General features: G+C 39.7%; 3 protein-coding genes across 3 annotated transcripts; all 3 read left to right on the forward strand.

The window, feature by feature from the left end:
* LOC148733482 (melanocortin receptor 4-like) lies at positions 1–1,552 on the forward strand. Its single transcript, XM_088758705.1, has one exon. The coding sequence runs from the start codon at positions 83–85 to the stop codon at positions 1,010–1,012; it is 930 nt and encodes a 309-aa protein (XP_088614831.1). The 5' UTR covers positions 1–82; the 3' UTR covers positions 1,013–1,552.
* Positions 1,553–2,545: 993 nt separating this feature from the next.
* Positions 2,546–6,693, forward strand: LOC148733483 (histamine H2 receptor-like). Its single transcript, XM_088756437.1, has 2 exons — positions 2,546–3,609; positions 6,084–6,693. The coding sequence occupies exons 1-2, from the start codon at positions 3,203–3,205 to the stop codon at positions 6,691–6,693; spliced, it is 1,017 nt and encodes a 338-aa protein (XP_088612563.1). The 5' UTR covers positions 2,546–3,202.
* A 1,983-nt stretch (positions 6,694–8,676) lies between these two features.
* On the forward strand, positions 8,677–10,327 carry LOC148733484 (melanocortin receptor 5-like). The gene has a single exon (XM_088759033.1). The coding sequence runs from the start codon at positions 8,749–8,751 to the stop codon at positions 9,718–9,720; it is 972 nt and encodes a 323-aa protein (XP_088615159.1). The 5' UTR covers positions 8,677–8,748; the 3' UTR covers positions 9,721–10,327.
* The last annotated feature ends 2,382 nt before the right edge of the window (positions 10,328–12,709 follow it).

A 12,709-nucleotide genomic window follows, 5' to 3' on the forward strand; every position in this document is an offset into this window, starting at 1 on the left:
TATTCGCAGAAAACTTCCCAACCTGAAGGGAAACTTTCACTGGTCTGGGAATCCTCCAAGTCGGTAACAGAAAAACAAAAAAATGACCAACTCTTCACAGAATAGAGAAGGGACAGTTTACCTTTCTGCGTGTTTCGCATTTAGTGATGAGGGAAGCGAGAACATTACTTGCGTGGCTCATGGTAATATTTTTATTTCTGTAAATGCAATTTTATCCGTCACTTCCCTGTTAGGGAACATTCTGATTCTCATCGCTCTTCATAAAGAATCTTCTCTTCATCCACCATCGAAGCTTTTATTTCGTTGTCTGTCGTGCACAGACATCTTGGTTGGACTTATATCACAGCCTTTATTTATCATTTATATCACTGCAATGGCCAAAAATAAGCAGACTTTGTGTCTGATAACTGAACGTTTAGCCATCATTTCAAGCGCGATAGTTTGCGGGGAATCCATCACTGTACTGACCGCCATAAGTATAGACAGACTCCTCGCCTTGTTGCTGAGATCAAGGTACAGACAGATTGTGACCTTAAAAGGAGTTAGGATCTTGGTTATAAGTTCTTGGACAACGAACACCGCATTTGCTTTCACGTTCTTGTGGCACAAGCGTTATTTCTTTTTTGGTTCTTGCGCGTGGATTTCGATGTGTTTAGCTGTATCTTCGTTTTGTTATCTAAAAATTTACGTTGCTCTTCGTCGCCAGCAAGCGCAAGTGCAAAGTTTACAGTCTCGTCCTGGTGTAACCCTAAACATAGCGTTTTACAAAAAGACTGTTTCCAGCGCTACGTGGATACACTTTACGCTTGTCGTTTGTTATCTGCCATATACTATAGCGACTGTTGTTAATGTTTCACATGGAGTATCTCCATATTGCGGTGGTACTGGCTCGAGTATTACCGGAGTGTTTGTTTTCTTGAATTCAACGCTGAACCCATTTCTTTATTGTTGGAAGATTAAAGAAGTGAGAGAAACCGTGAAGGACACGTTGAGACATTGGTTTTGCCTATAATGAAGTTTGATACAAAATTTTGCCTCGCGGGCAGAGCATGTTTTGACTTCAAGTTGTGACATGTAAAGATGGGTTGACAACAACTATACTGTTAATGAAATGAGCTGGTACAGCCCCCAAAATGATAACAAGATAAAAGTGATTTTCAAATTGACCATGAAATGATACCCAACGAAATGAAGGGATTACAGTTAAGCATGGATCAGTGGAGCGCTCAGGGAAAACTTAAACTAAAGCCGTTGTATATCTTTTTTAGTCAGTGTGGTAGACTGGTTCAGGACATCGAAATAAGATATTATTTCGATCTAGGTATACTCAAAACCGGGAAAATTTAAGAAACAGTACATCTAGATATAGATATAGATTGTTATCGCCTTCTACATGAATATAGGCGATCTTTCCTCGTCGCCAAACGCAACTTACATGTAAGTAATAACTAATTGCATAGATTGATGAAAAATTTTAACTTATATCAAATAAAATAAAAATCAAAACAAAAACTGAAGGATACCAGTGTTCTGGAAAAAATAAAGTCTTCATCATAAACATCGTAGGGCGTTGCTTGATTCAAAGAATTGGCCAACTGGCTTTTTCCCACGAAACGGAAACATGTTTCTAGAGTGTAACCAGGTATTAATAGTGCCAACAAGAATAGCCTGTCACTGTTAAAAGCAATTCATCTCAAGAGTACCAGTCTTAACCATTTGCGCGTATTTCACAAGCTTCTTAACAGTTTTCAGCGGAATGTTGCACCATATCAACACGTACATTCCTACGCTTTTAAACCTTTTTCTTTCTTTTTTTTTTTTTTTTTTTCAGCCATCCGGACCGATCAAATTTTCAGCAAGATATGCTTTTACTAGGTAAGTTGTGTCAACCTTACTTCAATCACTGAGCCTCTTAGCACTTCATGATGATTGGCCAGGCTATTTTCTGTGGATCATATCTGACGAGCTCGCGTCCTGAAGAGAGCCTGGATCAGCAATTTTGAAGGCATCTTTCGCGAAGATAGAAAAGAAAACATGGAAAATTTTTCAACAACTGTAGACCGAACGTATGACAACTTTCTTCTTTCCACTGACTACTAAATGTTAATTTTACCCTCCTCCCTTCACCTATTTACACAAAATATGATTTTTATTAAGTGTTACGACCTAAATTACCATAAAAAATAACCAATCTCGTATTTTTACAATCTAAGGGCTACAAAATGCATCATCATACTCGTCTCTCTTACTTGGTTAATACACATTTGTTTGCACAAGATGGACGTGCTAGGTGCTCTCCGCATCATTTACGCACGTTGCACGTTACCGAAATTGTTGATCTTCTGGAACGAAATTAAAATAGACTAATAGATGGGAAATTTGGGTTCTCGAAAGAAATTTCAAATTTTACGAAAACTTGCAAAAGGGATCCTTACTTTGAGTTTGCCTGATCGGAAGAATACTGAATGGTGTTATATTTTTTATACCATTTTTGGAACTTCCAAGTTGAAAATAATGACGGAAAGCAAAGGCTTATAGTGTAAAAAATGATATTAGCGGAGGTGCACTTAAATCAGTAATCTTAATGGATCTCTTGCGCCCCGATATGATCGTGACATATCAAGCAAATGGCTTTTACCGGAAAATCCGTTGCGCTTTCGATCCTTCTTCTATTATGTCTTCTTTTAGTTGCACAACATACTTTAATGTGCAAACAGTTCATTGTCTTTGTTTTTAAGTTGTTTTTTTTTTTAATTCCATTCAGGATGACTGGAGAAAATTGAGCTTTAATCATGATTTCGAATTTCAAAATGCTTCAACGACGACTAAGTTCTTTAACAGTCTGCTACACCTTCTTTCCAGTTGGACTTCTCATGCTTACGAGATAGGACAGTATTTCAGTAAACAGCTGAAAAGGAACATTTCGACTTCTATTCTAATCACTTTTGCTTGTAATTTGGCCCCAAATCAATTTTATTTTTGACAGTGTTCTGACCCGATTTTTAATAGTTGTCGCATTTTGTAATAGTGAATGGTCCCACTTTTTTTAATGACACCTGTCGCACTTTATGATAAAAAAACTGTGGTGTTTTATGATAACGGACCATCTTCTAGCTTTTAAAGTTGGCACTAGCTCTTCCACCAACCGTTAGCGCTTAAAGTGCTCAGGATTTACAACACAGTGCAATGACATCAATGGTCCATGATTTTTCGGCACAAAAAGAAATCCAGTTCTCCATGTGCTTTCCTCGTACGGATGGCAGCGAGGGAACGAAATGTCCCTCCCATCCTTATATCTTTGTTCTTTAATTTTAAATCGATTTTATCCATCACCTCACTTTTAGGAAACATCCCGATTCTCTTGTCTCTACAGTATGAATCTTTACTTCATCCGCCGTCGAAGCTTTCATTTCGTTGTCTGTCGTGCACGGACCTTTTGGTTGGACTAGTTTCGCAGCCCATGCTTGGCATCCATTACACTGCAGTGGCCGAAGAGAAGCACAATCTTTGTGAAGTTACTAAGGTTTTTGGCAACATTTCAGGTGTTGTACTTTGTGGCCCATCTATTACAACACTTACCATGATAAGTGTCGACAAACTTTTCGCTTTGTTGTTAAAGTCCCTATGACACCTATTTTTTGGCATCAAATCATAAAAGTAGAATCATAAAGGTGTTTGGTAAGATTTTTGGGTGATTCTGGTGCTTCTTTGTTATTTTACGAGATGACAAAAGTCCGAAATTGCGGTGAATTTGGGCTTCCGGTATCTCTTTGGCCGTGTTGAAGAGTACTGGAACCTAAATATTCGCGACGTCATGGTAGTAAGTCCAAGTTTATCAAAGAAGCTAAGTGGGCTTGGAGCCTATTGCTTACGATCTTTTAAGCAAAAAATAAAATAGACAAAATGCCGTTTCGATGTGTAGTTTGGGGTTGTTCGAATACCCCTGACTCGAAGAAGAATATTTCGCTCCACGAGATTCCTTTCGAGGGTGATCAAAGGCCAGAGGCCAGAGGCTATGAAAAGCCGAAAGAGTTAGATTCAGTTTGTGAGCGCAGTGGGCTAACGGGACACCGACTTCAAATTCGCGCATATGTTCAATACCGTAATTATTTGCCTGTAAGGCGATCCTGGCCATTAGCTGAGACCCTAGACTTTTAGCTTTCAAAAGCTGTTGGATTGTTATGAAAAATACGCCATAAGTGGACACCGACTTCCAATTCATGCATATGTTCAATACTGCAAATATCAGCAAAACGAGCTGTATTCGAAGTATCCTGTATTATATCAAACGCTTCTGGATTGGTTTTCGCCTTTTCGGGACAGAATAGTCGGGACAAAATGCAATGTTGGGAAGCAAAGCCTCAGCTTTTTCTCGGCGTGTGATTGGCTGTTGGGAAAGAATGGATTCTGGCCAATATTCCCGAGGGTGTAGTCGGGCGGTGAGTTTTACCTTTGAGCAATCTGGGACTCCCCTCACTCCACGGGGACTTATTATACTCGTCACCAGGTGCCCCGAGCTCAGTGCCAGTTTGAATTTGACCAATTGTGATCCTAACGGTTTCGGCCGCCATTCTAGTGGGTCAACGTACAAGTTTTACGGAGTCTGCTGGCTTTGCGTTTCAAGCTGGAGCTGCTTTAGTGGATTCACGGTTTATAGTTATTCTTGTTCTACGAGCCCGGCGTGTTTATTTGGCGACTGCATTGGATTTTCGCGAAAAAAATGTGCTGGTTTGAGGGTCGATCGGTCGCCGACGCTGCCGTCAGCCTCCTACCTTGTCTCTGTCCTATGAAGGAAAGGTGAAGAAGGGTATTTTTCCCGAAACTTCTTGTACATATTGAGGACAACAACAAATCACCACATGGTAAGTTCCATTGATTTTTATTTCCATTTTCAAGCAAATTTTCAGACCTAAACCTCGCCCCATATGTTCTCTCTATTTAACCATGTGTACGTGACACAAACAGTGAGCCTGGGTTACCTGTGGCTTGAGGAGAAATTCCAGAGCAGATGATGGAGAAATCATCTACAAACTGATTCGGGATTTCGAACGCGCTCAACGGCACAGAAGATGATAACATTCACACGGATGAAATTGCCTGAACTAGCGGACGATAGGATGGCCGTGAGGCTGACAGCGAAGAAGACGACGAATTAACACTCATTCTTGAAACTACCACTAAACAAAACGGCTCCATTCAAATAAAAGTAATTTGGTAACTATAATTTTGCGCAAGACAAGTAATTTGTGTGTTTGGTAATCGTGCGGCTCTCGTATCTTCCAGTACAGTCGGTGATTTGAGAGAATCCGTGCATTCTTTGCTCTTTTGACAACAATGGCTTTCTTTAAAATTTAACAAGGACTCGGTGCATCAATTGCCTCAGCAACACCTAATAACTTTCGCAGCATAAAGTAGAAAACTGATTACAGTTTGTAAATTCCCGCTCGAAAGATCTAAGACGATGTGCTGATTACAAAATTTATGTTTTTGTATATGTCCAACCATATTAAACAAGTTGCAAGTTGTTTGCTTCAAAACTTTGTAAGTCTTATATATAAGAGAAATAAGAGCGATATTGATGTAAGATTCGAGAACCCGGCTTGAGAAGACGACGGTGTCCAGCCTGAACTTGCGGTCACCGAAGTAGATTCGAGACCTTTCAAACGACTTGTTAACATTCTGTCCCTTTTCTATTTTTTTCGATACGCTAATGGCTCGTTTGAATTTGGCCCTTCTATGTTGTCCTCCCTGTCTTCCATCTCACCGCTTACACTCCAAGTCATCGAAGAAGAAACTTTCGTTAGAGCAACAAGAAACATCGGACATAATGACACGAAACTATCACCGAAATAGTTAGGGAAATTACTAATTACAAAGCCCACTTGCTGTCATGATAAGAACACATGCTTACTACTGTGACGCCGGCGCCCAGTCGCCTCTCTGCTCGGCCAGAGATTTTATCTACGGATTACAGAGCTTGATAAAAAATTTAGAAAACGATATAATACCCCTAATGCTGCTAAAACATGTTCTAGAGTCATTATATTTTGATGTAAAATAACAATAAAAAATAAGTGTCAGAGGGACTTTAAGGCAAGATACAGGATGGTGGTTACTATAAAACGCATTCGCTGCTTGGTTGTATTTTCGTGGATGCTCACTTCCGCGTTTAGCATTATGTATTTGTGGGACAAGCTGTTATTTTTCATTGGGTCTTTTGTTTGGATTGGAATATGTTTGATTATTTCGTCGATCTGTTACCTCAAAATAAACGTTTCCCTTCGAATCCAACAGGCTCAAGTGCAAAGTTTACCTTTCCACCCTGTTACATCTATACATGTGGAGCGATACAAAGAGTCTGTTTCCAGTGTATTGTGGATATATCTAGCACTGATTTTGTGCTACTTGCCTTATACTGTTACAACTATCGCCATTACTTCCCATGGAAAGTCGCCCTGTAGATATCTTGTTCGGAGCATTTCAAGTCTTCTGGTTTTCTTGAATTCAACTTTAAACCCATTCTTGTACTGCTGGAAGATTCGGGAAGTAAGACAAGCAGTGAAGGACACTTGGTTCAGCTTATTGACGATGGTTCAGCTTATTCTGAGGTCGGGTACAAACCTTAATTCGCTTAACTCTACTTCTGCCCAATCTCTCTTAGCTAAACTATTTCTTTTTTCTCCAAATTTCTGACGCAGCAACAACAATTTTTATTTCATTCTCAACTCCGACATCTGAGTTCACTTACTTGTGAAGAGCTGAATAACTATTTCAGTTTACGAAAATAGTTCAAGAAAGCAAGTAACTACGCATGCTTGCAAACGGATACATATAGATGTGAATCCGCTGATGAATATCAGAAAGTGTGCAGAGAATATCAGAATAACTATTTTCCACCAGTCGCCTGACGATACTTTTTGACACTCGTCGAGTATTTTCCAAATCAGGTTATCTTATTGCTTAATTGCTCCAGCAAGCTGGTTTCGAAAATGTCAACTTTTTCGTATACTTATTACAAACCACAGAGAGGTTACGAAATTATTCTTTTTTCAGAAACATTTTTATGACTTATGTTAGCTAAGTACATAACTCTCCAAATGAACGTGCTGAAGACTTATCAGTTTTTTCAGAGGCTAGCGTAGATCTATCAGTGCTTCGTGGCAAACAATTGCTATTATAACATAACCAAAATAAAGCGCGCGCTCTGATTGGTCAATTTAGCGTCCCCCATTTGCCCATGGGTGTACGCTGCTGACGTGAGCAAAGACTATTTTTCCGCGCGCGCTTGTTTTTTCTGGTCGCGTAAAAGATTTGTTAAATAAAAGGGAACTCTTTAGCTACAACGTATCAATGTTATGTTATAAAACAAATGGTAAACACCACAGCGTACACTACTGAGTTATGGATGCACTTGGGAGGTTTGCTAAGCACTCAAGAAGCTAGAGTCGCTCTCGGCTATCGCCTCGAGCGACTCTTACGCTTCTTTCGTGCTTAGCAACCTCACGCGTGCATCCATAACTCAATAGTGTACGCTGTGGTGTTTACCATTTGTTAATTTGTTATGAATGTGCAATGGAAACTGACAGCTAGAGTAAGGGTCAGGTGGCTTGCATCCTCAATTATTTGATAAATTTCAAAAGGTTTTGATCATTCTTTCAGTTTGAATTCTCAGTCCCCAATATATATAAACATTGCTTGGCAAAGACGTTTCTTTATTACACAACTCAGGCAGTCAGAGGGCCAATAACTAAAATCAACCAATCAAAATGCTCTATTGCCGGGCAATATTCTCTCACTATTGGACCGGGCACTGTCCCGAATGGTCCTGAATGATACCGCACTTGTGTCCCTTTGAACTTCAGTCGTATAATAAATCTCTTATTAACCAAGCTTGCTCGGGACCGTACAGGAAGAATATCGGCCCTCGGTCTTTTTTGTACGGACATCGTCCGTACTGTCAAGACCTCGGGCCAATATTCTCCCAGTACGGCCCTCGCGCTTGGTTAATAAGATATATATACTTTATAACCCCTAACTCTCAATTAGTAGCAGCATATTCATTTTAGTTTCACCTATACTCCCTCCCACGCATTTACATAACGTCTTTTCTGATGGAAATCTATATTTGTCCAACAGGATGTCACTTTTCATTTGTTTAAGTGTTCTAATGCATCACCTAGACTTTCAAAATACGTCCATGCTTCCGTTGTAATATCAGCAAATGAAGATGATTTCCTGGCGCGAACTTTTTTCAAGTTGCACCGATGTTATCTTGAACATTTCGGAAAACAATCTTACAGATGCTTGCGTGTGATAAAATTCTCGATTTGCAGAATTTCTTATCTCTCTCTCTGGAAACTTGCTATATGCAGGTGTTAGATTCTTGAAAATAATAAATAGGTAAAATCAAGACCGATTCCACCCTCGAACTGTTGCATAAAAGTTTTCAAATACTCATAAGTAATACTGACTTGTAAGCTTAATATCCGGCAAAGTGCAGAATAAAAACCTTCCTAGAGGCATTGCTATTGGCAACGGTAATGCACCATTTTTATTAAATTTCTGCCATTTGTTTATGGATAGCTCAACAGGATTTCGGATGTGTATATTGGTCTACTTGTTTCCGGTTCGCTTTATAAAGTTTCGATACAATAAACAAATTGTTGACCACTCTGGCCAAAGGGAACACGAGAAATTTCCAAAAAGAACTCAGTCGAATTTAGCTGTTATCAGGGCTATGCGAAGAAAATGATGAATTTATCAGATGAAATTTCAAGCAGTCTAGACCATATGATGCATCCAGAAGCCTTTTGCCAGCGCATTCAGAAGGATCTCAATGATAAGGTACGGCTCAATGCAACCTTCGCCATTTCTGCTCTGAATCTACCCATCTGGATTCTCATTTTCTCTTGGAACTCCGTCATCTTAGTCGCCCTCAACAGGGACACCTCTCTACATCCGCCATCTAAACTTCTTTTTCGAAACTTGGCGTTCACAGATCTCTGTGTTTCACTAATCACTCAGCCCTTGTACATTCTGCATTCTATGATCATCGCTTACGAACGATGGGACATTTGCCCGTTGACACAAAAATTAAATCATATCACGACTTACTTACTATGCGGCGTATCTCTCATGACTGTGTGTGCAATAAGCGTGGACAGACTTCTCGCTTTGTTGACGGGTACGAGATATCGACATGTGGTTACCTTAACACGAGTTCGTATTTCGCTGCTGTTTCTTTGGATTTTCTGTTTATCTACAAGCATGACACTCCTGTTGAAGTTCAGTGTTCGCATATACTCTGTCATCAGCGCCATTTGCATAGCTTTGTGGTTAGGAACATCAACGTTTTGTTACGCGAAAATTTTCGTCATTCTTCGAGGTCATCAGAAAAAGATAAGCGGCAATCGGGACCAAGGTAGCAACAACAACAGATTTTCGGTTACTCGTTCTTCGATAAACTTAAATCAATACAGAAGATCAGTCTCGACAGCTCTTTGGATAAATCTCACTTTGATAGCATGTTACTCACCTATTGCATTAGTTCTTGTACTCAGATCTATCCCCTCAATTTCATTTTCAGCCTTTATCGTTTCTTTTGGAGCGGCTCCTTCCCTTGTTTACCTGAACTCGCTTTTGAATCCCATTCTTTATTACTGGAGAATTAAAGAACTCAGAGCGGAGGTGAAAAATATTTTGAAGACAGTTGTTTGTTGATAAAATCATTCACCCCACGATCACAACACGATTCTCCTTACAGGCAGGCATACATTATTAGAAAGTTAGTTCTGAGAATTTAGTTTCAAATCAGGCATAGCTGCCTTCTGGTTGATAAGTTCTCATGTTTTGATGACCTTTCTGCGTGTTAATGTTTGGATAATTTATGAGGAAATAAATCCCTCAAGTGTCAAAGAGCTAATAAAATAAAAAAAAAACAAGGTTTTTTACCGACTCTCAAGTGCTGATTTTAAGCTCAAAAGTTATATATCCTTAGGCGATTTCAATTTCTATTTTCCAGTCACGGTAATTATCTGTAAAGGCAAGCAAAGGAAGCGAGGAAGACAGAAGGTGCCGTTCAGCGCTTGCAAAACCTTACTAGGATAAAAAAGGGGCGAAAAACTGTGTAAAGAGTATTGAGCACCAAGTGTTCAGTAGCCACGAGTATTTATTATTATTAAAAACTGGATTATTGAATAATGCAATTCAAGAGTTTTTATTGGCTTAGCCATTATGGTATATGAACCAATATACCATAATCTAATATCTGTACATTGCAATATCCGGTTTCTTCTTACAAAATAAAGTCAAGAAGATTTGTCTAATATCTTGGGGGCGTTTTTTTTAATAAAACAATTACTCCACTCGCGCTTGTTGGATAAGAGTTGATTATGGCCAACTCGGCGCTTCGCGCCTTATTGGCTATCTATCATTTCATATCCAACGCGCGCTCGTGGAATAATTATTAATTAGTTCACAAGCCATACGCGGTAATATTGGACCACCTCCTCCAATATTAACTATGCAGAGAAATCAAAGAGGAACAGGCTTTCTAAAGAATAATATTTCGGTGAACTGCTTTTTATAAAGAATTTTCAGTGACGGAAACACTTCCAATATAATAATTGGCTATAATTAGTCACAAGATGACTGTACATTTTTAAATTCAGAAAATTGATAATTATCTTTATAACTCCTAATATATAAATGTCAGTTCCCTGTTGATCCTTCATTTAATAAAACATTCATTCCGGAATCCTTTAAACTGGCGTATGGAAAGACGTGCGCCGTAGCTCAAGAAAATCATCTTGCTTGTTGATATTCTGGCAAAAATTTTGTAAGCTAATGCAATCCACAGATTAATCAACTGAATTCGAAAGGGATCTTTATACTTAAAATAAATGGGGACAGAATGATGTTGCATTGGTTATGATAAAGAAGTCTAGATATACAATTAATCGAACAAAGGCAAGGTTTCGTTAGAAGAGTTAATTTGTATTAGACGTCACAACATCTACAAAAAGCAATGACTAAGACACATTTGCTAAATATTGGTCTGAGACAGTGAAGCAGAAAATTTGATAAAGGATTAGTCAGAGAAAATAAAAGTTTATTTATGCTTTAAAATGATAATGGCCATCAAGTAACGAAAGCCAATGCCAGAACAAAATCTTTGATCTTACGACTGGTAAGGACCGGTTGGCAATGAAGATAACAATATAATGAACATAACAAAGAGAATTGACTCAAAAATTAGTTTAATTTAATATTCCACCTTCCCTCCCGTCGCAAAAACAATCTACAGCGCAGAATATGCTGGTTTCTGTTTAAATTTAGCCATTGCCTGTATAAACACTCCTTTTGCTGTAACTGCAGTTCTGGGGAACATTTCTTTTTTACTCGTCCTCCGTAAAACAAGCTCCAACTAAGCTTCTTCTTCGCAATCTGACGTGTACAGACTTTTGCGTTGGTCTGACTTCGCAGCCACTTTTTGTGTTTTACCCAATGGTGAGATCTCGAGATGTAACTCTCTGTGTGGCGAAATAAACGTTCTGTTACACAAAAATATTTCTGCCACGGTCTCCGCCAGAGGACAACAAGAGAGGGTATACCAAGACAGTAGAACACAAAGCATCCCAAATGACTCGATAACCAGGGAGAGATATCGGAAGTCGGCGTCCGCTATGGATTCATTCTACACCGCCTCCCGGTTACCTCAATGGATAGAGCGCTGAACTGTTGTGCGGGAGGTCGAGGGTTCGAGCCCCGGCCGGACCAACACTCAAGGTCTTAAAGTAATTGAGAAGAATTTGCTACCTTTCTATAACATCAAGAAATAGTTAGATATTCTAGTCTTCTCGGATAGGAACGAATAAATGGAGGTCCCGTCTCCTGCAGGGTTAGGGGTAGGAGACGTTAATTTCCCACACACGAGATTACTGTGTGTTGGATGTCCTCCCCTGGGGTGGGATGGGTGGGAAGGTGAGATCGATAGACTGAAGTGGCTGCCAGAGGCGCCTGATATGCTGACGTCTGTTCTCAACCTTACACTGCACCCGTAATTCAGCCTCTGGGCTGCAAGTGGTCAGATATAAACTATATTACTATATGCAGTAAATGGCTTGAACCCGGGAGTAACATGTGAAGGTGTAGTCTGATCGTCCGGGTGAGTGTAGTCCTGAGAAGGACTGTTGTCGGTGGTAGTGACTGACGTTTCGACAACCTGTGCGGAAGTCATCATCAGAGTCAAGTGAATGATTGTTGTCAGTAGAATGTTCTTATTCCAGTTCGTGTGAAATGGTCGGTTGGTTTTGCCGTGATGTTATTGGCTGTAAGACTCAAGTGACGTAAGTCGGTCGTGATTGGTCTGTTTCGATCTGTCGGTAAAGTTAGGTTGTTCTTTTTCGGTCGTTTGTGATGTTTATTGGCTGTAAGACTCAAGTGACGTAAGTCGGTCGTGATCGGTCTGTTTCGATCTGTCGGTAAAGTTAGGTCGTTCTTTTTCGGTCGTTTGTGATGTTTATGTCGTGAATAAGTCGTTTGTATGGGGCGGGTAGTTGTTGACATCTGTTTAGGGGAGTCTGTTCTAAGTTAGTGAACCAGCTTTCCAGAGTCAGTCGTTGAAAATAGTCAGTGCTGTAGGTTAGGCATTGCGCAGAGTCCCAGTCAATGTTGTGGTTGGTAAGTCGATGGTGTTCAGCAATGTGAT

Source organism: Stylophora pistillata, chromosome 4 (genome assembly GCF_964205215.1).
Source record: "Stylophora pistillata chromosome 4, jaStyPist1.2, whole genome shotgun sequence".
Classification (NCBI taxonomy): domain Eukaryota; kingdom Metazoa; phylum Cnidaria; class Anthozoa; order Scleractinia; family Pocilloporidae; genus Stylophora; species Stylophora pistillata.

Bases quoted from the DNA above. Each gene is read 5' to 3' on its own strand.
- LOC148733484 (XM_088759033.1), top strand. From the start codon at position 8,749: ATGATGAATTTATCAGATGAAATTTCAAGCAGTCTAGACCATATGATG.
- LOC148733483 (XM_088756437.1), top strand. From the start codon at position 3,203: ATGATTTTTCGGCACAAAAAGAAATCCAGTTCTCCATGTGCTTTCCTC. The intron at 3,610-6,083 runs GTTGTTAAAGTC...TAAGTGTCAGAG, and splicing joins GTCGACAAACTTTTCGCTTT to GGACTTTAAGGCAAGATACA.
- LOC148733482 (XM_088758705.1), top strand. From the start codon at position 83: ATGACCAACTCTTCACAGAATAGAGAAGGGACAGTTTACCTTTCTGCG.